The 24,211-nt window shown below is 39.9% G+C and overlaps 1 protein-coding gene across 2 annotated transcripts in view; it reads right to left on the bottom strand.

The window, feature by feature from the left end:
* Positions 1 to 24,211, bottom strand: part of sbf1 (SET binding factor 1) — a 197,680-nt gene that overhangs the window by 78,796 nt on the left and 94,673 nt on the right. For both annotated transcript variants that reach the window (XM_072241664.1, XM_072241665.1), the window contains exons 6-10: positions 16,417 to 16,522; positions 11,950 to 12,082; positions 11,493 to 11,601; positions 10,680 to 10,793; positions 2,316 to 2,390 (exon numbers count right to left, since the gene is read on the bottom strand). In XM_072241664.1, coding sequence (XP_072097765.1) covers positions 2,316 to 2,390; positions 10,680 to 10,793; positions 11,493 to 11,601; positions 11,950 to 12,082; positions 16,417 to 16,522 — 537 coding nt within the window. The remainder of the gene's footprint in view (positions 1 to 2,315; positions 2,391 to 10,679; positions 10,794 to 11,492; positions 11,602 to 11,949; positions 12,083 to 16,416; positions 16,523 to 24,211) is intronic.

Raw genomic sequence — 24,211 nt, 5'->3', positions numbered from 1 at the left:
CAGAATTATGAGTTCAAGTACCACCATGCCATCTGATAATTTAACTTAAAGCAATTGAATAAATCTGGAATTCAAAAAGCAGAAGTAATGGTAGCCAATTACAAGAGAAAATCTGCAGATGCTGGAAATCTGAGCAACACACCCAAAATGCTTGAAGAACTCAGAAGGCCAGGCAGCATCTATGGAAAACAGGATAGTTGACACTTCATGCCAAGACCCTTTACTAGTTCTCTAGTCCAGGTGAAGGGTCTTGGCCCGAAATATCGACTATACTTTTCCATAGATGTTGCCTGGCCTGCTGAGTTTCTCCAGTATTTTGGGTGTGTTACTAGTTAATGGTAGCCACGAAGCTACCAGATTTTCATAAAAACCCATCTGCTTTACTCATGTACTTCACAGGGAAAAAAATATCAGCCACCCTTATCCTTGCCTGTAGGTGACTCTCGACTGAAGGGGCAATAAGGAATGGGTAATTAACATATACTGTATATTGCCAGAAGCATCTATATTCCACAAATTTTTAAAAAAATTTAATTTTAACTGTTTCAGTTGTCTAATGTTTTACCTACCCCAAGTTCAAATATTATGCTAATTGACATTTTCTTTGAAATGTTCCTGTAAAGGCACTACATAAATGTATGTTATTGTTTGTGTAAATCATACAATCTTCAAAATCACGACAAGAACTGAAATAGGTCGAACTTTCCTGGCAAATGTACATGAATGACCATCCATAACCTTCTGAATAATTCCAGAGTACAGTCAAGGCAAAAACTGATCGATCTTTGGATATTAAGAGAATAAGAGTACTGGAACTGGTCAGGAAAATGGATCAATCAGGACCCTCTTGAAAAGGTAGAACAGACTTGAGAGCTAAATAGCTTACACTTGCTCTACCTCTTAAGCTTCTTTCCATAAAAAGTGTTAAGCAGAGAGAGCCGTACTACTTTAGATACATAGTTGGTAGACAAATAGATTAATGTTTTAAAAATGTGGAGTTTTATGTATAAAGGAAGAATAGTAAAATCCTTTGCAAAGCTCCTGATGGAACAATCTATCAACTTCTGGCACCTCAGTTAAGGAAGGATATCTTAAATCACAGGCAGGATAACATTTACTAAGATTAGACCAGATATGTGAAATTTAACTTGTACAGGTTAACTGGTGTTGCAGTTCCTTCCACTACAGCAGGTAGAGCTATGATGTGATTTAAAAGGTGCACATAGAGGTCAAGAATTTCCAAGATCAAATTCAAGTTCAAGTTCAGTTCATTGTCATTCAATCATATATATGTATACTGGTCTAAGTAAGGAAGCCCTTTTACCACAGGCTGAGGAAAGGATTTAGGAGTGTCTTTCAAATTCAAGTTCCTAGAATATGGAATACTACATCTCAACTACAACTTACAAGTCAAAACAGAACTCCATCTTTAGAAAAGGAACTAGAGACTTACTAAAAAGAAACTCGAAAAGCTTATGGGGAAAAAGAAAGTAAATAAGACTAACGCTTAGCTCTTTTAGAGATCCCAGACAGAAGTGATGGGCATTGTTTTCACCACCCTCCAGTCCTTTGCCACCAATCACCACACTGTGTGCAGATTATACGATTAACATCGGTAAAGAGGTTCTGCGCTGAGCTGAGATGTAGGGGGAAGAACAGAAGCACTTGCTGGAAATCCAAAAAGGGAAACAAATACTACAGGAAAGTTTACATTTGCAATCTAAGACCAATCTCTCAGAACATATGGAAATAGTTATAGGATAATATGGGCCATCTTGACAAATGACCTACTGACCACATCTCAACTAACTTGCAAAACAGTTGGATTTTGATTATTCAGCAACATCAGGATCTCTCATTGTAAGTTTGCTGCTTGGTGAGCAGGATAAGGATTAATCATCAACTGCAGAGTCGGCATTTGGTCAGGGTAAAAGGTGAAGCAGTACATAACTGTTTATTCGGAGTAAGGAATAATCCCCAACTGTAGAGTTACTATTCGCTTAGGGTAAGAACCAATTCCCCAAATGTACAGACGTACTGTTTTCTTTTCAAGTATAAAAAAATTACTCAAAGTACAGCTTAAGAGTCTTTTTAACCCTGAAAAAAAGTTCATCATCAACTGATTTAACTCAATCCTAATTCAGAGTGAGGTTTCCTCGTGGTAACAATAGCAGCCACTTGTGCACATCAAGGGCTATTTACTAAAATAGTACCAACTTGGGCTGTTATTTCAGGAAGAAATAAGTTAATCCATATAGAGTTACAAAATTAACTATTTATTAATTTCCACTTCTCATCTGCTTTCATTACTATACCTGAAATTTCATTGAAGATGCTGACATAGAAGGTGGGAAGGCATAATCTGCATATTCTAACTCTGGGTCCAAAACCTGTAGGAAAACATGGAAAATACACATTTAAATCAGCCAAACATAGAATAATTAAAAATCCAATGCCCTTGCTTTTAATTTCTTCCATTATGAGTTATTATTGCAAACACACTTCTACCCAAGTGGTTAATATCATACTAAGCCCTGCATTGTTAAAAATCAGCAGAAATTCCCAAATTTCCCATGTTTGAAAGTAAAACTAACCCAGACCTTTGAAAAACTGAATGTCCAACATGTTCTAGGATCTGAGATAAACCATACACCATATTGTGCTTATTTATGGAACGTACAGTATAGAGAGATGTTTGAGGGATCACTGATAATGAACAGATATAAACATGAGAAATTCTGCAGGTGCTGGAAATCCAAAGCAACACAGACCAGGTGCTGGAAGTGCAGGTCAGGGAGCACTTATGGAAATTAATAAACGGTTGATGTTTCGGACCAAGTCCCTTCTTTAGGTTTGGAAAGGAAGAGGGAAGACGCCAGAATAAAAAAGTGGGGGGAGGCGAAGGAGGACAGCTAGAAGGTGATAAGTGTGGGCAGGAAAGATAAAGGGCTCGAGAGGAAAGAATCTGATAGAAGAGGAGAGTGGACCATGGGAGGAAGGGAAGGAGAAGGGGACCCAGGGTGAGGTGATAGACAGGTGAGAAGAGGTAAGAAGCCAGAGTGGGAAATAGAAGGTGGTGTGGGGGAGGGGGAAGAAAAAGAGATTTTTCCTCCCAGAAGGAGAAATTGATATTCATGCTATCAGGTTAGAGGCTAAACAGATGGAATATAAGGTATATCTCCTACATTCTGAGGGTGGCCTCATCTTGGTATATGTTGGAATGTAAATGGGAATTAAAATTAAAATGTTTGACCACCAGGAAGTTCCGCTTTTGTCGAATGGGGCAGAGGTGCTCGATGAAGTGGTCCCCCAATTTACGACGGGTCTCATCAATGCAGAGGAGACCACACTGGAAGCACAGGACACAATATATGACCCCAGCAGATTGGTGGGTGAAGTGTTGCCTCACCTGGAAAGACTGTTTGGGGCCCTGAATGGAAGTGAAGGAGGAGGTGAATAGGCTGGTGTAGCACTTTGACCACTTGCAAGGATAAGTGCCGGGAGGGACGAATGGACAAGGGAATCACGGAGGGAGTAAAAGTAGCTTAATCAGGAGTTCTAAGTGCAAGCAAATCAGCAGTGGTCATACTGACTGGCCAAGCAACTCCAGAAACTGATTGGTCTGCTCCTGCTCCTCATTTGAATCTTTGCAAGAAAGTTGTAGTGGTGGATTTGCATGCCAATTTAACAGGAATTGTGAAGGAGTTTAGAGGTGGAGTTATCATTTATGTTCAGATTATGTTGATAATAGCAAATTACAGCTGGATGAAATTTGCAAAATTAAACACAAGGATTCTTCTCCATAACTGTTCTCAGAAGGGTGATGAAAGGATATTAAGGTGCAGGCAGAAATATGACAGCTCTCCTCTTTATCATCAGATTAAGCTCCTTGCAGCAAACCATATGGCCGAATCTAATGTTGCGCTCCATATTGTGATCATCTTTGAAAATGGCAAACAATCACCCTTGGAACTGTCTCCTAGAAGGGCAAGACATAGTTTGCTGCCTTGAAGCCCATTTTTTCAATCCTCAAGATGAACATCCCTTTTCAAAAAGAGTTTCATCTCATTTTATTAAGCACTTACAGATGCAAGAAAAAGTTTGTGTACCCTTTGTAATTACCTGGTTTTCTGCATTAATTACTCATAAAATGTGGTCTGATCTTCTTCTAAGTCACAATAATACACAAACACAATCTGCCTAGCCTAATAACAATTGTACTTCTCATCAATACTCGGTACATCATTTAAACAATCACGATCTAGGTTTCAAAAAAAGTACATGAACCTCTGCGGTAATGCCTTCTACAAAAGCTATCATTTGGAGTCAGGTGTTCCAATCAATGAGATGAGACTGGAGGTGTGAATTGTCGAGGTGCTCTGCCCTATATATAAAAAAAGACACACAAGGTCAGGTTACTGACGAAGCCTGCTCTTCTTAAGAAAGATCTTGTTATGTGCACCATGGCTTAATCAAAACAACTTTCAGAGGACCTCAGAAGAAAAATTGTACAGGTGCATGAAGCTGGAAAAGGCTACAAAAGCATTTCTAAAGACCCGAGTGTTCACCAGTCCACTATAAAATAAATTGTGTACCAATGGAAGAAAACCAGTACTGTTGCTACTCTCCCTAGGAATGGGCATCCTGCAAAGATCACACCAACAGCACAATGTGTAATGTTGAAAGAGGTGGAAAAGAACCCAAGGGTAACAGCACAGACCTTCAGAAATCTCTAGAACTTGCTAAAGTCTCTGTTCATGTGTCCACTATAAGAAAAACACTGAAGAATGGTGTTCATGGAAGGACACCATTGTCGTTGTGGACATCACCGAGTCGTGGCTGAAAGAATGCCATAGTTGGGAGCTTAACATCAAAGGATATTCTTTATATCGAAAGGACAGGCAGGAAGGCATAGGCAATAGTATGGCTCTGTTGGCAAGAGATGGAATTACATCTTTAGAAAGAGGTGACATAGGGTCAGAGAATGTTGAATCTTTGTGGGCGGAGTTATGAAACTGCAAGGATAAAAAAAAACACATTATAGGCCTCCAAATAGTAGCCAAGATGTGGAGTTGAGGTTGCAAATGGAGCTGGAAAAGGCAGGTAATAACGGTAATGTCACAATTGTAATGGGGGACTTCAATATGCAAGGGATTGGGAAAATCAGGTTGGTGTCAGATCGCAAGAGCGGAGGCTTGTTGAATGCCTATGAGATGGCTTTTTAAGAGCAGATTGTGCTTGAGCCTACTATGGGAAAGGCTATCTTGGATTGGGTGTTGTGTAATAACCCAGATCTTACTAGGGAGCTTAACATAAAGGAACCTTTAGGAGGCAGAGGTCATAATATGATTGAACTCATACTGCAATTTGAGAGGGGAGAAGTATTGGTATCACAATGGAATAAAGGGGATTACAGAGGCATGAGAGGGGAACTTTCCCAGGTGGATTAGAGAGCAGGATACTGGTGGGGATGACGGCAGAGCAGAGATGGCTGAAGTTTCTGGGAATAGTTCACAAGGTGCAGGGCAGATATGTCCCACAGAAGAAGCTGTTCTCAAGTAGCAGGGCTAAGCAACAGTGGCTGACAAGGCAAGCTAAGGACTGCATAAAAGCCAAGGAAAGGGCACATAAGGTAGCAAAAGTGAATGAGAAGTTGGATGAGAAGCTTATAAAATCCAACAAATGGCAACTAAAAAAGCTGTAAGAAGGCAAAGAATTAAATATGAAGGCAAACTAGCCAATAATATAAAGCAGGATACTAGAAGTTTTTTCCAGTAATATGAAGACTAAAAGGGAGGTAAGAGTTGACATTGGACCACTGGAAAATAATGCTGGTGATACAGTAATAGGGGACAAAGAAATGGCAAATGAACTTGATGGGTACTTTGCCTCAGACTTCACTGTGGAAGACATTAGCAGTGAAACAGAGATCTGTGAGTGTCAGGGAGCAGGAGTGAGTGTCATTGTTATTACAAAGGAAAAAATGCAAAACAAACTCTAAGGTCTTAAGGTGGATAAGTCACCTGGACCAGATGGACTACATCCTTGAGTCCTAAGAGAGATTGTAGAAGAGATAATGGGTGCATTGGTTATGATCTTTCAAGAATCACTTGATTCTGGCATGATCCCGGAGGATTGGAAGATTGGAAATGTCACTCCACTCTTTAAGAATGGAGGAAGGCAAAAGAAAGGAAATTATAGGCCAGTGAGCCTAACCTCAGTGTTTGGGAAAATATTGGAGCCCATTATTAAGGATGAGCTATTAGGGAACTTGGATACTAATGATAAAATAAAATGGTTTCTGTAAAGGGAAATCTTGCCTGACAAACCTGTTAAGAGTTCTTCGAGGAAGAAACAAGCAAGGTGGACAAAGGAGAGGCAGTGGAAGTCACTTACTTAGATTGTCAGGTGGCATTTGATATGGTGCCGCACATGAGGCTGCTTAATAAGATAAAATTCAAATGGCATTACAGGAAAGATACTGGCATGGATAGAAGAATGGTTCACAGGCAGGAGGCAGCAAGTGGGAATAAAGGGGGCCTTTTCTGGTTGGCTGCCGGTGATGAGTGGTATTCCTCAGGGGTCAGTATTGGGACCACTACTTTTCATATTGTTTGTCAGTGATTTGGATAATGGAATTGATGGCTTTGCGGCAAAGTTTGCGGATGATATAAAGATAGGTGGAGGGGAAGGTAGTGCTGAGGAAGCAACGCAATTACAGCAGGACCAAAAATTGGAAGAATGGGCAAAAAAGTGGCAGATAGAATAAAGTGTTGGGAAATATACAATAATGCATTTTAGTAAAAGGAACAATAGTGCGGACTATTATCTAAATGGGGAGGTTCAAACATCAGAGATGCACAGGGACTTAGCAGTCCTCGTGTAGGACTCCCAGGAGGTTAATTTACAGGTTGAGTCTATAGTAAAGAAGGCACATGTAATCTTGGCATTAATTTCAAGGGGAATAGAATATAATAATAAGGAGATAATGCTGAGGATTTATAAGACACTAGTCAGGCTGCACTTGGAGTACTGCCAAAAGTTTTGGGCCCCATATCTCAGAAAGGATGTGGTGTCATAGGAGAGAGTCCGAGGAGGTTCACGGGGATGATTCTGGGAATTAGGGAATTAACATACGAGGAGTGTTTGGCAGCTTTGTGCCTGTACTCACTGGAATTTAGAAAAAATGCGGGGGGGAGGAGTCTCATTGAAACCTAAAGAATGTGGAAAGAACTAGATAGGGTGGACGTGGAGAGGATGTTTCCTATGGTGGGAGTGTCCAGAAATAGAGGGCACAGCCTCAAAATTGAGGGGCAACCTTTTAGAAGGAGGAGTTTTTTTTTTAAACCCAGAGAGTAGTAAATCTATGGAATACTCTGCCACAGACTGCGGTGGTGGTCAAGTCCGTGGGGATATTTAAAACAGAAGATGATATTTTCCTGATCGGTCAGGGCATCAAAGGATATGGCGAGAAGGCAGATGTATGGGGCTGACAGGGATCCAGGATCACCCGTGATGGCATGGCAGAGCAGATTCATTGGGCTGAACGGCCTAATTCTGCTCCTATGTCCTATGGACACCAGGGAGGAAACCACTGCTCTCCAAAAGAATCACTGCTGCACGTCTCAAGTTTGCAACAGCCTACCTGGATGCTCCACAACGTTTCTGGGACCAGTGAGACAAAAATTGAACGTTTTAGTCATAGTCATACTTTATTAATCCCAGGGGAAATTGATTTTCGTTACAGTTGCTCCATAAATAATAAATAGTAATAGAACCATAAATAGTTAAATAGTAATATGTAAATTATGCCAGTAAATTATGAAATAAGTCCAGGACTAGCCTATTGGCTCAGGATGTCTGACCCTCCAAGGGAGGAGCTGTAAAGTTTGATGGCCACAGGCAGGAATGACTTCCTATGACACTCAGTGCTGCATCTCGGTGGAATGAGTCTCTGGCTGAATGTACTCCTGTGCTCACCCAGTACATTATGTAGTGGATGGGAGACATTGACCAAGACGGCATGCAACTTAGACAGCATCCTCTTTTCAGACACCACCGTGAGAGAGCCCAGTTCCACCCCCACAACATCACTGGCCTTACGAATGAACAGAAATGTACACCATTATGTTTGGAAGAAAAAGGGCACTGCACAAAACCTAAACCCCACACCAACCGCATAGTAGAAGGAGCATCATGGTTTGGAGTTGCTTTGCTGCCTCATGGCCTGGACAGCTTGCAATGGTTGAGGGAATGATGAATTCAAAATTCTATCAAGGAGAATGTCAGGGTTACGATGTCACCTGAAGCTGAATAGAAGCTGGGTGATCAACAAGACAATGATCAGAAACACAAGAGTAAATAAACAACAGAATGGTTTAAAAAGAAGAAAATTTGTGTTTTGGAATGGCCAAATCAGAGTCCAGACCTTAACCTAATTGAGATGCTGCGATATGATCTGAAGAAGTCTGTTCATGCAAGATATCCCAGAAATAACTGATGAACAGAAACAACTTTGTATGGAGGAATGATCTAAAATTCCCCCTCATTATTGTGCAAGTCTGATCAGCAGCTACAGGAAACGTTTGGTGAAGGTTATTGCTGCTAAAGGAGGTTCTACTAGTTATTAAATACAAGGATTCACATACTTTTTCCAGCATGGACTGTGAATGATTAAACAATGTGTTTGCTCAGTAAAGACATAAAAAGTACTATTGTTTGTGCGTTATTAGTTTCGGCAGATTGTAGCTGTCTATTATTGTGACTTAGATGAGGATCAGACCACATTTTATGAGGTATTAATGCAGAAAATCAGGTAATTGCAAAGGGCTCATAAACTTTTTCTCCTAACTGTACTTAGGGGAGCAGCCAGCTACTCAGTGAGTAGTTTTATTTACTTGAAAAAATTTTCTGCTGCCAATCTCCTCATTCTCTCCTCCCAAAAAACACACACTGACACAACCTAATTATTTCACTTTTTCTTGGATCATTAAATTCAGAATCAATGAATCTGATCTTTGAACTACACACTTAACCCTTTTACATTTTCTCATTATAACAACTCTGTATCGTGTAAAGCACTCTCACAGGTAGTACTTTTGGCACTGACTCTTATTTTGTCTGCCTTGTTTTGGATTGTTAAATCTTCAGCTTCAGCAGCACAAAGGGTGGATATCACAGAATTTGCACATTCTTCACATCCATTAATACCATCTACTGTACTTTTGTCTTAATATTTAAGGTTTGCTTCAGTTTCCTAGGGGTGCAATACTTGAACTTCAGAGGCATCCGGATGCCAATTTCAAAAATGCGCAGGATTCTTATGCACCATGATAAGAAGAGGAGCACTAAAAATGACATGGGAGAAAGGGCATTTTTATTACAGCAGTTATTACACCAATCAGGGAAACATACCCAAAAGTCAATTTAAAGATTCACATGCTCATAAGTTGTTGAGTATCTTTGTGGGAAAATAACTAAATGCAGCACTCTGGAGATGAGCCCTGTTTACCCATGTGAATTAATAGGGCGACTAGTTAATAAAGATAGTTTGATGTCCCAAGGGGATATCATTTTAAGGTGAATGGAAGCTCCTGCCAGGGGTGGTGATAGAAAAATAGGGGACTATGTAGAGGATTGATCTTCGAGTTGGTTAAAAGGTTGATACAACATCGTGGGCTGAATGGCCTGTATTGTGCTATAAACGCTCTATGTACCAAAGGAACAATTTTCCTCAACTGGCAGTGAGGAAAAGATGATAAAAGTGATGAATTATAATGATATCTTCAAATGATCTTGTCGATCAACAGTATACATAACAGATTATTTCACAATGATATTCATTTCGTTTGTGATCATTTGAAGCATTAAACTGTGTTAAACTTAGAGTTCTAGCATTGAACAATACGGCTTAGCTAATAATTCAACAACGACACCTTCACAGCAATATAGACACTCATCGTCTTACTTTCCAGTGACTGAGCTTGTGTGAGGTTGTCCAGATTCCAATCAATTCAATTCCACTGTTAGGTTCATCACACACATTGTATCCACAAATAAACTATGGAAGTTGCAGCAAGGCAAGGGTTGGAATGTTGTGCTGACAGAGATAGTACAGACACTGCAGTCATTCAAGATGAACAGGGCTCTTGAAAACTTAGATCCTCTTTACACAGGCTCTTTGTTCAAGCCTGGGATCCAAGGTCACCAAGCATACCAAGACTAGATAAGGATGCATTGAAGGATTGTAGGGCATGTACTAGCTATTGGATAGTTATTTTACTAATTCTGTTATCATTAGCCTTTAACACGAAGATTTTATTGGTTATTAACACAAGAAAAATGTATTGTGATTGTTACTTATATATGCGAATTATGAAATTCAGAAGATGCACAAAGCTTCTACTGGATCAATATTTGCACAAAAATTGACAATTCTGAGCTAAGGTTTCAGAACAGCTTGGTGACTGGGGCTGAACTGTTCTTGTCACAAGCACATAAAGTGTGACTGAGAAATGAGTGCGAACTGTCAAGAGTCCAGTCCATTGGCAATGATAAAATCCTGCAACAATTGAATTAGATAGAATCTCACTGGATGCTTTTGCTCCCCAACTGTATGCCATCTGCCAACATTACCTAGTGACAAAAAAGATCATTACTGGTAATCAGGAGTAACTTACCATGGAAAGTGCTGTTTGAGTCTGAACCAAGTAGGGCTCTGGCAGAACTGAAATATGGATACACTCTGGGATCACAACTGTGCCACCATCCAGATCAGCCACAATTACATCCAACTGGAGACAAAACAACAGTGAACAAATGGAAACTTACCAATTCCAATAACACTAATATTTTCTCAATTCCCTCCTATCACATACTAACTCTGCTAACCACTGAAACTTACACCTGCTCAACCCCTGCACATGCCACTCTCACTCCACTGGATAATATTAAATTTCAGCTAAACCCAAATCCAGCTTCTTGCCTTTCACTCTACTAGCCTCCACATCTATCCTGAACACTGAAATTTCCAATTTTAGGTAAACCACACCTCATGTCCTTTCTGACTTGTACAAGTTCCCCCAGGTTCTCTCTGCTTTGGTTCATTTTTTCCAATCCACTCTCCCACCTGGCTCTATCTGTCTATAAATTACCCCCTCATCTAGTTCTGTTAATCACTTACCAGTTCCTGTCCCACCCCTCCCCTGTATTCCTCTGTACTAACTGTCTTTCTTTGCTCCACTCCCCATGACTCCAAATTGACTCGTATCTCAGCATATCGCTTTTGCCTCCACAGATGCTGCTTGAGCCAGCAATTTCTTTGCTCCAGATTTTTAAATCGAAAATATTTTATTTCTCAAATTTAAAATTTGTTTGGGTTATAACTGATCGTTAAAATTATAAATCCCAAATACATAAATGAAATGCGAAATTAAGAAAAACCAAAGACACAATGACTGGGCTTAAAGATTTGGATAGTGTACTTTACTCACCAAGTCCTGCATATCTGCTCGGAAGGAAGAGTGGATTCCAATGATGAATGGTGTGGGGCTGCTCAGCACTTCAATTAGCTGAGCTGGTAGGATTGGAATATATGTAAAACTACAAAGAAACAAAAAGGTTCAATAGCAATAGTCCCAAGAAAAAAAAGCTCTCCACATTCAATTCTCAATGAAGCCACAAACTGTTGCTCTTCTCACACATCACCATAAGTGCATTTTACCCCAGACCACCGCTTATACTCAGAGTTTGATGGCGTTGCTCTAACCCAAGCATTCAAGTGCTTGTAAATATACAAGAATGATAAAATACCCATACAACTGAGAAGCTCATTCCTCCAGCTGACTTAACCAATAACATATTGATAATCATCAAATTTCCCAACATTTTGGTGTCTTTGCCATGGTTATAACAGCGTCCCAATGAAGATACTGACATTCTCCTAATTACCTGTACTTTAGAGGAAACATGAGAGCAAGTAGTGCTCGGCAAGCTTCTGTTAGCCTTTGGTAACTGGAGGACAGGAACAGAATCTTGTGTTCGGTTAGGGCAGCACAAAAAAGATCCAATACATTGTTAATACCTAAAAAAAATGGAAGAAATACAAAATATAATCTACGACTGTAAATGGTGTAAAATCTATTGCTCTATCTTTTAGATTATGGCAAGCAGGATAGTATCTGTCAAAACCACCTCATCAAATATGCTTTGTACTGAAAAAGATAGTGACCACCATGCCCGCTGGTAGCAATGCAAAAGTAACATGGACAAAATTAATCAAACCAAATTGGTTTTTAAATGTTTTTAATGGGATGAGGGTAACACAGCCACTTAATAGGGAACCTAATTGTCCTTGAAAAGGTGATGGAGAAATGCTGTTATGAACTACTGTAGTGCTGTCAGGTAAGTAGTTTCATTATCTTGACCTAACAAATGCACAAAATATTTCTAAGGACAGGACAGTGCAATAATTATAGGGAATGTGCACTTGTGCACTGAGACCTTTGTAGGAGGGTACGGTCTTAGATTTAAGAGATATTCCTAACAGTCTTTGCAGTTATTGTGCTGCATCTTGTTTATGGTAATCAATGTATTCATACATGGCAGAGTGGGGTGGTAGGTGGGGTACAGACAAATAGGTTACTTTATTCCACAGAAAGGAGTAAATAGTTAACATTTCAAGTGGAGACCCTTCATCAGGACAACCAGTGAGAACTGATGGAGCTCCATAAACTCATTTAGAAAGTAACGAATATTTCACCATCATCCTTACTTATGTTTTATCATCATTATCATCAGGTGCCATGCCCAGTATGAGCTTTGACTGCCATGGCCCACACACTCCTGTTTCCGGTCAAGTGGATCAATTCATTGGTATTCATTTCCAGTTCTCTGGCTGCTATCTCCATCATCATTTGTCTTTGTCTTCCTCTTGCTTTCTTCCCTTCAATCTTTCCCATAATTACCATGCATTCTAACTCCTCTTTCTTAATCACATGTCCAATGAAGTTACCTTACCTTTTCATGATCTCATACATTATTCTCTTTTTGTGTTTGCTCTGTTCATGACATCCTCGTTAGATATTCATTTTGTCTATTATATTCTTTGCATCCTCCTCAAAAACCACATCTCTGCTGCTACAATTAGTTTCCTCATGTTACTAGATATTGTCCAACATTCTGAGCCATATAACATAATTGGATAAACGTAACATTTCAGTACTCTGAGGTGGGTTGTCATGCCTAGTTTAGTATTGGTCAGTATAGTCTTCATTCTCGTAAAGGTGTCTTTTGCCATCTCTATTCTTCTTTTGATGTCCAAGTCGCACATGCCATCTGATATCACCCAGCTTCCTAGGTAGCAAAAGTTCTGTACTTGTTTTATGTCTTCCCCATTTATTCTCGGACTGCAGACAGGATTCTCCTTCTTTTAGGATATCACCATACATTCTGTCTTTTTGCAATTGATAGACAAACCCATTTTTGCATTTTCTTCAACAATTATATCAATTAAGTTTTGTAGTTCTTCCTCCGTACTTGCAATTAACACAGTGTCATCTGCACATCTGAAATTATTGATGTTTTCACCGCCAACTTTGATTCCCAAGATGTCTCTTATTTTTTCTAATATTGTTTCACTGTACACATTAAATAAATCAGGGGAGAAAACACACCCTTGTCTAACACTTCTCTTGATTTTCGTAAACTGACTCACTCCTCCATCTATTCTTACAGCAGCAATTTGTTCCCAGTACAGATTTCTGATTAGGCGGAGGTCTTTCAAATCTAGATCTAGAGTTTTCTGTAATATTTCAAATAATTTATTGTGCTTCACTTTATCAAATGCTTTTGTGTAGTCGATAAAACAAACAAATCTTTTTGCACTTGAATAGCTCATTCTGATAGTATCCTTAACATCAATATTGCGTTTCTTGTACCTTTGTCTTTCACAAAACCACATCTTTGCCTATTTCAGCTTATATCTTACTTTTAGCTCTTGTCATCAAAATTCTTAGAAGTATCTTGGTGATATGACTCATTAAACTTATGGTCCTATGTAATTCATATTCTATTGCTCCATACTGGTTGGTGGAATAATTCAGGCAAATCAAGTGGAGAATCACTCTAGTACATCTACCTTCTGATCTGCTCCTCAGCCACTATATTCATTTTGCCGGACTAGTTAAGCTTTACGTCAGCAACACCACCATAACTTTAAAAACGTCTGTGAAATTTGGTGACAATGGTGACAGAGTTTAAAGGAAGATGGTTAGAAGTACTGGGGAAGGTCATGGACTGGAAATTGTGTGGTGTGAATGTTATTTACTGGTCAGTTCTAGCTGTTGCCTGAGTGTACCTACATGAGCTACCAGCAGAAACAAAATTCATCATGTGAACCGGGGAGAAGTGGGAAAGAGTGGTTGAAGCAGCAGAAAGCAGATGGGTCATATTAAAAGGACAGTGGCAGCACCCTGGGGGGGGGGGGGGGGGGGAGAAACCGGTGTAGAAATTGTTAAGCAAATACAGCAATGAACTTCTGCCATTCTACATACATATCTGTTTTAACTCTTCCTTTTACCCTCCTTTTCCCTAGTTTTGTGCTGGCTTACACATCTGTGCGCACATGTGTGTGTTTTGCAGTTCCACTAAGAGTTAATTATCAACTTTGCTTCCCTCTGCTTGAGCTACTGAATGCTTCTTGTATTGTTAATGGAAAGATGACACCTTCCAATATTTTGCTTTTGTTTACATTCCCAGCATTTTTCTCATGCTGGAAAAAAGTTTGATTCCAATAATAAAACCTGGAAATATAACAAGCAGCAAGGTTCAAATGGTGATAGCAGAAAAGCTGCGGTTCCCTTCTTAAAACAGAGAAAGCCAAAAGGATGTAAAGGTGTTCAAAATCACAGAGTTAGTGAATAAGCACAAATAACTTCAGTGACAGTATGATCATTTATCACTTTTAGGGATAAATGAAAGAGGTGGGGTGAATAAGGGTATGGCTCTCCTTTTAACGAAAGAGTTTACACAGAGGGAAAAAAGGCAACAACTTCAGCAAGTTAGCAGACTCTAGGTGGTGCAGTGGTGGAAGGAAACAACTTCTCAAAGGTAGTTAAAAGCAAAATTGATAAAAAATAATGGGAAGTATTGGATGGAGGCAGACAGAACATGGAGATAGAGGGGTGCATGTGTGTGCGCACCATGTACCTTCAAAGTGGATGGGAAAGGGAGAAGGGAAACTAGCACACCTTTTGTGGGGGAGCCCACTTTTTTGAGTGGGTTAGGCAAGGCTGTGGTTCTTCAATGTGAGTGAAAGGGGCAGCAAAGAGTACCATTAATGTGAATGGAAGGATACTTACATCTGATGGCATGAACATTGACTTCTCAAAATTCCGCTAATGCCCCACCTCCCCCTCTTACCCCATCCGTTATTTATTTATTTATTTATTTATTTATATACTCACATTCTTTTTCTCTCTCTCTTTTTTCTCTATCTGTCCCTCTCACTATACCCCTTGCCCATCCTCTGGGCTTCCCCCTCCCCCTTTCTTTCTCCCTAGGCCTCCTGTCCCATGATCCTCTCATATCCCTTTTGCCAACCAACTGTCCAGTTCTTGGCTCCATCCCTCCCTCTCCTGTCTTCTCCTATCATTTCAGATCTCCCCTCCCCTTCCCACTTTCAAATCTCTTACTAGCTCTTCTTTCAGTTAGTCCTGACGAAGGGTCTCGGCCCGAACCGTCGACTGTACCTCTTCCTAGAGATGCTGCCTGGCCTGCTGCGTTCACCAGCAACTTTTATGTGTGTTGCTTGAAATTCCAGCATCTGCAGATTTCCTCGTGGATACTTACATCTTTATTGTTTGGGTGGGTGAAGTGAGCATATGCCACGAAATGGGGTGAGTGAGAATGCACCACATGCGGGGTGGGGGAGGGAAATGAGTTATACATCTTTGGGACAAATCAACAGTAACAGCAGCACTTTTAGGGTGGGGTGAATAAGTGGGGTATGGCTCTCCACCTTTCTTGTTCAGGTGGGCTGTGGAAAGCAAGCACACATTTCGAGTCGGGGCAGCCAACCAAGTGGGTGGGTATTGGAGTGGGCAATCTCACACCTTTTAGGTTTTGCAGGTTGGCATCTGGAGAAACAACTGGGAGTGTGGCTTTCAGGTGAAACCTCAATACCATCCGTCTGATGGCACTTTGGATGATGTTTAGTTGAACTAACTTACACACAGAATAAACACAGGTGGATCAATACAATAGGCAGGGCTGTCCTGTACTCACTCCCTTCAACTGTTGTAATAAATAATGCAGTATTTAAAAAATGTTTTTGAAAAGTTGATGTATAAAATTGAGGTCAGTAGAATCAATGTACACAGCCTGTTCTGTTGCAAATATGTGACTACAAATACATACCTAGCTGTTTGAGGAGCAGTGCAACACTGCAACCAGTGACTGGCAGCGCATCACTAATAGGAGTCTGTATGACTTGACGGTCTCCCGCTCCCAGTGAGATTGTTCTCTATGGAAGAATCAAGCACAAGTTATAAGTAAAACTTTTACCAACATTCAGAGTGGCTTGATTAAGTAATTATACCAACAAACAATACTCTCCTTTAGTAGAGGAGCCTAAAATCAATGTTCAGAGACAAAAATTGATCTTATTGGGAATAGAAGAAAGCAAGCCTATAATTTCAAAGTCAAATAGCATACTTGGTTAAAGAATACACAGCAAAGAAATTGGGTTATATGACATTTTAAAGGAAGGTCAACAAATTGTCTAATCTTCTATATTCTTTAATGTTTCCAGCAAAACAGATTATCCACATAAACAGTATTTCACAAGGTGACCAGCTGGTGGAGCTATTACATCACATTCAAGGCCCCAATGGTCACCATTAGGAACTGCAAGTAACTGCAGCCTGAAATTCTTGTTTCATCTTTCCATGAGATAATTTAATCTTTATTATCACTATGAATCTATATCCTCAATATACCCAGCCATAAAATAATCTTTCAATCAGATTTAAAATTAAATAGAAATAGCAACTACCATTTTCAGCGGATATATTGAACACTTAACACTATCTTTCTTACGTAGTGTCCTAACTTCTCTCGAAGAGTTTAGCTGCAATTTTTAAATCTTGCTCTTACATTGGAAACCCCCAGTAGGAGGACAACCTAATCACTACCTATCTGATCAATTCCCTTTCAAATGCTAAAAACCTTAGTTAAATGACTCCTTAATCTATTAGCTTATGGGGCAACTGAGTGTGGTCAATTGATCCTTGTATACGAACATAGTAACATTCTGATGAATGGCCAATACACTTCTTCAAAGGCTTATATATGCTTTCTAAGCTGCAGGATGCAAAGCTATACACGCTACTCAAGAAATCATATATCCAGGGCATTGTATTGCTATAGTAAAACTTACATTTATGTTGTAGTCATCTAATTTAAGTATTTTATTAATGTTTTTCTAGCTACTAATTTTTTGCTGTTAGATATACTGTACACGGCCTCAGAAGCATTAGGAATACGGCTACTTATAATATATAAGATTAGGATTTGATTTCATTTCAAAGTGAAACTTGAATACAGTATATCATACACAAGATACTGATGAAATGGGCAGAATGTAAAATGTAAAACAATTTTACGAAAGGAACAGATGCAATACATACTGTAGAATTTTTTTTAAAAAAGATTTGTAGTCAAGAATTTGTTTAAAAAAGAATGATGATCTCAAAAAAATCACTAACAAGTTACAGGGAAAGAACTTGATAAACATGAGAAATTCTGCAGAAGTTGTGAATCCGAAGCAATTCACACAAAATGCTGGAGGAATTCGGCAGGTCAGGCAGCAACTATAGAAATTAACAATTTATTCATTTCTATTGATGCTGTCTGACCTGCTGAGTTCCTCCGACATTTTGCGTGCATTGATAAACACCTGAAGAAAAAAATATTTATAGGAGTATGCTAAATGAGTAGAGAAATGCAACTAACTGGACTGCTGTTTTTTTTTAAAAAAGAGAACCAGTTTAGACCAAATGGCCCACATTTTCTCAGTCCAAGACTCACTTTGAATCAATGAATTAAACAAAATCTCTGAAGTACCACTGTACACAGCTTTAACATTTTAAATTATTAAAATTTGCACTTTTTTAGTCCAAAGCGGATACTTGTTACTTGCCTGCATTGAAAGTAATTGCCTGTTTGCCTAATTATTTGACAGCTCAGCAATTTTACACCCATGGCTCTTCCACGTATTATGACACAAAGAAAATATAGGTGATTTGAAATTTCCTCTACATTGAACAAACTACTTGTTTGTTATGGCAATGACATGTCATGGATATGATATCTTGACTATGGTGCACAGTTCTGCTTCCTACAAGCCTTCAAAGGAGTGTATCACAGATTCCTGAGAAAGTCATAGAAGATGTTTCCCAACTGCCAGATCCAGAGTCAAGCGGAAATGAGGGAAGGAAGAAACTGGGCAGAGGCTCGTTAAGTGTCAAAGCTGATAAATTGCAAGGACCCAATTATTCACTTCTCAAAGTTTTGAAAGAAGTGACTCTAAAGATGGAAGATGATAACTGTAGTATCCACTAATGAGCTGCAGATTCTAGAACTATGCTCCTGGATGGAGTTACAGCAAATGTGACATCACTATTTAACTGGAAAGTAAAAACTAGGAAATTATCAACCCATTAGCTATCAGTGATAGGAAAAATATTGGCATCTATAATGAAGGGTCTAATTACAAAACTGCTTGTAAATAATATTATTGAGCAGTCAACATGGATTGATGAAGAAAAACATATTTGGTTTATCCACTGGAGTTCTTCAAAGACATGACCAATAGAACAGATAATGGTGAATTAACTGATTTTCTGAAGCTCTTGATAAGGTACTACACAATATGCTGGTCAACCAAATTAAAGCACGTGGAATTGGAGGCAAAAATACTAAAATGGATTGAGAATTGGTTATCAAATAGGGAGCAAATAGCTGGGTGGGGGTGAAGACATTCATTCTCAGGTTGATATGTAGGATACTGTAGGAATTAGTACCATTTATTAGAGCCTCATCTGTTCTCAGTCCACATCATCAATTTGGTTGCAAGGACAAAATATTGATTTCCCTTCAATTTCATGAACTTTCATACTGGCTACCAGAATTTTATGTTAACACCATAGCAATCATCTTCTCTAAATTCACATAAAGCTAAATTTGAAGATTGACATGATTTTAGCTATTGAGAATTATACAGACTTAAAATGTTTATGACCATATAAAATTGTTAAGGCACAGGAGAGACCACCCATTGGTTCATGATTTCCATGATGACTCCTTGTGGAGTATTCCGGGGGGGGGGGAGGGGGGGCAAGTCAGGCTGCATGTCAACACCTTCAGTTGGACTCAGTGCACAAGAGAATAAAAAAATAAAATTCTCAGAGGAATAGGAGAAGTGGTAGGGAGAAGAGAGCATAAATAGGGTGCTGTTTCCAGTTGATCTATAAATGCAAGAGCTACAAAATCATTTAAGATGTTACTGAAAAGGGAAAACAACAGCTATTGATTAAAAAAAACACTTCAGATGTCTTTAAAACTGAGAGCTAACTGGGCAAGTTGGATGAAAATAAGAAATCTTCCACATGTGCAAATCCAATTCAGGGGCCAATATGTCCACATATTGATGGAAAATAAGGAGAACCAATCTTGGAGTTGCTACGAGGTGGAAATCATTACCATCATGGTTGAAATGTAGATGCTTTCAAAATGATACTAGTTAGTTCCACAATAGAAAAAGGGGAATTGAAAGACATGCTGAAAGACAGAAAATGCAGAAGGAATAGAAGGAGACTCGGAGCATAAACATCAACAAGGCTAAATATCCCATTTCCATTTTATGCTCCAAAAATTTGTTAATACCTCTTCCATGCTAATTATAACTCAGCTTCATTTCCTGAACCCCCTTTTAAATAATGACATTATTCTGAAATACCAGTTCCACAGCTGTTCCCTTAATCCCCCCCAAAGCAGGATGCATTTTTGTCTTAAAAAATTTAAGGACTAACTTATCATGTAATGCTAGCAGTAGAAGCTGCCAAGGTCCAGAAATGCGGACTTAAGATAAAAGTAATTAAAGCAACAAAAGATTCATATCACTGCTTCCTCGTTCTCATCATCCATCTAGGTTAGCAACAGACAAGACATATGGTAGATTAAAAACAAATGACAGATTAGAGATAGAGAATTTGAACAAAATCTATGAAATGACCAAATAAATAGCATGATTAGCCCTGTAGAAACACAAGAAAAATTCTTACATCATGGCTTGCACTTCTAACTTATTAACTGCTACTTCACAAAGGGAAAAATCTACTCTTCCCCATCTTCACCAATCTAGCTATTGCTGATGTCAACAACAGTATCAGGCGGAATAACTACTGCACAGTTCTTGCAGAGAAGTCCTGATTTCACAGTTTCTATGGCACTGTTCACCTTATTGAACGGGGCAGGCTGCTAGCAGATCCAGCAACACAGGACTGGGTATCTATGAGGTGACGTGGACCAGCAGCAGCACCAGAATTGTACACACTCACAATCTGCAGCCTTACAATCTGGCATACTATGTCCCACTCTACCTTCACCATCGAACCAGTGGATCAATTCTGATTCAATGAAGGATGCCAGGATCAACACCAAGCGCACAGAGTGAGGGATTAATCTGAAAAAGCTACAAAACTAGAAGACACCATAAATTGCATGCAATAGACAGAGCTAAATGATCTTGCAGCCAATGAATCAGATCTGAATTTTGCAGTGCTGCTATATCCAGTAGTCAATCAAACAACTCACCGCAAGTGTAATTCAGATGGTGACGAGGAAGCATACAGCAGGGAGACAGGTTGGCCAGTTGAGTGGTGTCACAACAATAATCTTGTACTCAATGCCAGCAAGACCAAGGAATTTATTGTGGACCAGTCAGGGGAAGTTGGGTGACAAGCCTCTGATTCACTGGGAATCAATGGTAGAATAGGTAAGCAGCTTCAAGTTCTTGGACATTAACACCTCAGAGGATCTATCGTGGGCCCAACACATTGATGCTATCATGAAGAAGGCACGTCAGCCCATCTACCACATCCACTTTGATCCTCTCAAATTTTTAAAATCGCCACACCAACCAAGCCTGTAAGAAGCTGCACAGTTGTAGACACAGTTCCACATACCAAGGATACCAGCTGCATCTTCATGGACTCCATCTACACTTCTCACTGCCCCAGTAAACCAGCCAGCATATTCAGAGACCCCATCCATCCAAGACGTTCTTTCTTTAGTCCTCCCCTCCCCCCTCCCACTGGACAAAAGATACAAAAGCCTGAAAGCATGTACCACCAAGCTCAAGGGGAGCTTCTGTTCTGCTGTTATAAAACTACTTACTTGTTCCCCTATATGATAAGATGGCCTCTAGACATCACAATCTACCTTGTTAAGACCTTGAACCTTATTGTCTCCCTGTACTGCACTTCCTCTGTAACTAACATTTTATTCTCCATTCTGTTATTGTTTCACCATATCCTACCCCAATGTGTGGTTGTAATGAAATGATTTGCATGAATGGAATTCAAGAAAAGCTTTTCTCTGTACCTCAGTACACAAAACAATCATAAACTAACTTACCATTGGCTCTTAGTTAGAAGTTTGAGGTGATTTGTTTTGTCACCAAAAACTTGCAAATTTCTACATGTGCGGTGGAGAGTTTCTGTCTGTTTGCCATCACAGCTTGATATGGAGCTCCAATGTACAGGATTACAAGAGGTTGCAGGTGGTTGTAGACTTAGCCAGCTCCATCACAGGTACAATACTTCACATCATCAAGGACATTTTCAAGAATGTGGCATTCATTACCACGAACCTTACCATCCAAGACATGTCCTCTTTGCTTTACTACCATCAAGGTAGTGGCACAGGAGTCTGAAGATCCATACTCAATGATTTAAGAACAGCTTCTTCCTCTCCACAATCAGATTATTTATTGGTTCATGAACCCTACCTCACTATTACAGCAGGCGGTGAAGAAAGCTAATGGCATGTTGGCCTTCATAACAAGGGGAGTTGAGTATAGGAGCAAAGAGGTCCTCCTGCAGTTGTACAAGGCCCTGATAAGACCCCACCTGGAGTATTGTGTGCAGTTTTGGTCTCCAAATTTGAGGAAGGACATTCCTGCTATGGAGGGAGTGCAGTGTAGGTTCACTGGGTTAATTCCAGGAATGGCGGGAATGTCATATGTTGAAAGATTGGAGCGACTGGGCTTGTATACACTGGAATTTAGAAGGATGGGGGGGGGGGCGGATCTGATTGAAACATATAAGATTATTAAGGGATTGGACACGCCAGAGGCAGGAAACATGTTCCCGATTTTGGGCGAGTCCGGAACCAGAGGCCACAGTTTAAGAATAAGGGGTAGCCTAGAGTTTAGAACAGAGTTGAGAAAAAACTTTTCACACAGAGGGTTGTGGATCTGTGGAATACCAATTCTCTGGATTCTTTCAAGAAAGAGTTAAATAGAGCTGTTAAAGATAGCGGAGTCAAGGGATATGGGGAGAAGGCAGGAACAGGGTACTGATTGTGGATGATCAGCCATGATCACAGTGAACGGCAATGCTGGCTCGAAGGGCCGAATGGCCTACTCCTGCACCTATTGTCTATTATTCCTTTTTTTTGTTTTATTTATTTTGAAACTTACAGTAATTTTTATGGCTTTGTGCTGTACTGGTGCCACAAAAAAAAATTCATGTCATATAAGACAGTGGTAATATACCCGATTCTGAATCATAATGGATGTTCCCTCACTCCTTTATAGTGAAGCCCAATTCATGAATGCAAAACAGAAAGTTGACGCATTTGCAAGGATCTTCAGCCAGAAGTGCCAAGCGTATGATCCATCTTGGCCTCTTCCAGTGGGCCCCAGTATGAAAGATGCTTGTTTTCAGCCAACCTGATTCACTTCTAGTCATTGCTACCTGTAAGAAGTTTGTACGCTTTACCCGTGACCACATGAGTTTCCTTCCATATTCCAAAGACATACTGTACCAGTTGGTAGGTTAATTGGTCATTGTCAGTTGTCCTGTGATTAGGCTAGGATTAAATTTGGGGATTGCTGGATGGTGTGGCTCAAAGGGTCGGCGGGGTGGGGGGGGGGGGGGGAGGGTGGAGATGGACGAATAGACAGACACAGCAAAAGGCAGTAAATACACCAAAGGCTGTGGGTTCTGACAACTTGCTGACATTAGCTCTGGAGATATGCACTCCAGATCTTGTCACACTCTTGGCAATGCTGTTCCAGCACAGTACAATATTGGCATCTATTTGACACCATGGAAAATTGCCCAGGTATGCCCTGCCCACAAGTAGCAGGATGTTCAACCCAGCCAATTCCTGCCCCATTAGTCTATGCTTGATCATCAGCCAAGTGATGGCAAGTTCTCTATATTGCTATCAAGTTATTGCTTAGCAACAACCTGCTCACAGAAGTTCAGTTTGGGCTCTGCCAAAATCATTAAGCATCTGACCTCAATGCAGCCTTAGTGAAAGCACAGACAAGAGAATCAAAGTCCTGACTTGCATTGTGAGTAACAACCTTTGATATTACGACAGTACTTGATCAAGTATGGTAACAGGGAAGCCTGACAATGGGAATCATAGGGAAAGCCCTCTACTGCTTGGAACCCTACCTAGCACAAAGGAGGACAGGAGTTTGGAGGTCAATGGCAGGAGTCCTTGGCTCAAACATCTTAAGCTGCTTCAAGCATAAAGTCAAAGTAGGGATGTTTACAGATAATCACACTATGTTCAACAACATTTGTAACTCCTCAGATTATGAAGCATACTTGTGCTGATTGTTGTAAAGTAATATTTGTGCCACATGCATTGTCAGGAAATCACAATTACCAACGAGAGAAAATCCTGTTCTCAATCTAATCCAATGGCATTACTATCACTGAATCCCCCAACTATTGATATCCTTGGAGGTGGGTTACCATTAACTGAAACTGAACTAGAATAGCCTTATATACAATGTACCTAAGATTGCAGGGTCAATTGCAATTCCAGGAATCCTGCAGTGAGTGACTTGTCTCCTAACTCCTCAAAATCCTCCACCATCTACAAGTTTCAAGGCGGGAGTGCGATGAAA

Source organism: Mobula birostris, chromosome 23 (assembly GCF_030028105.1).
Source record: "Mobula birostris isolate sMobBir1 chromosome 23, sMobBir1.hap1, whole genome shotgun sequence".
In the NCBI taxonomy this organism is placed as follows: Eukaryota; Metazoa; Chordata; class Chondrichthyes; order Myliobatiformes; family Myliobatidae; genus Mobula; species Mobula birostris.
The sequence above is the reverse complement of the archived record's forward strand: the minus strand, read 5'-3'. Positions and strand labels throughout refer to the sequence as shown.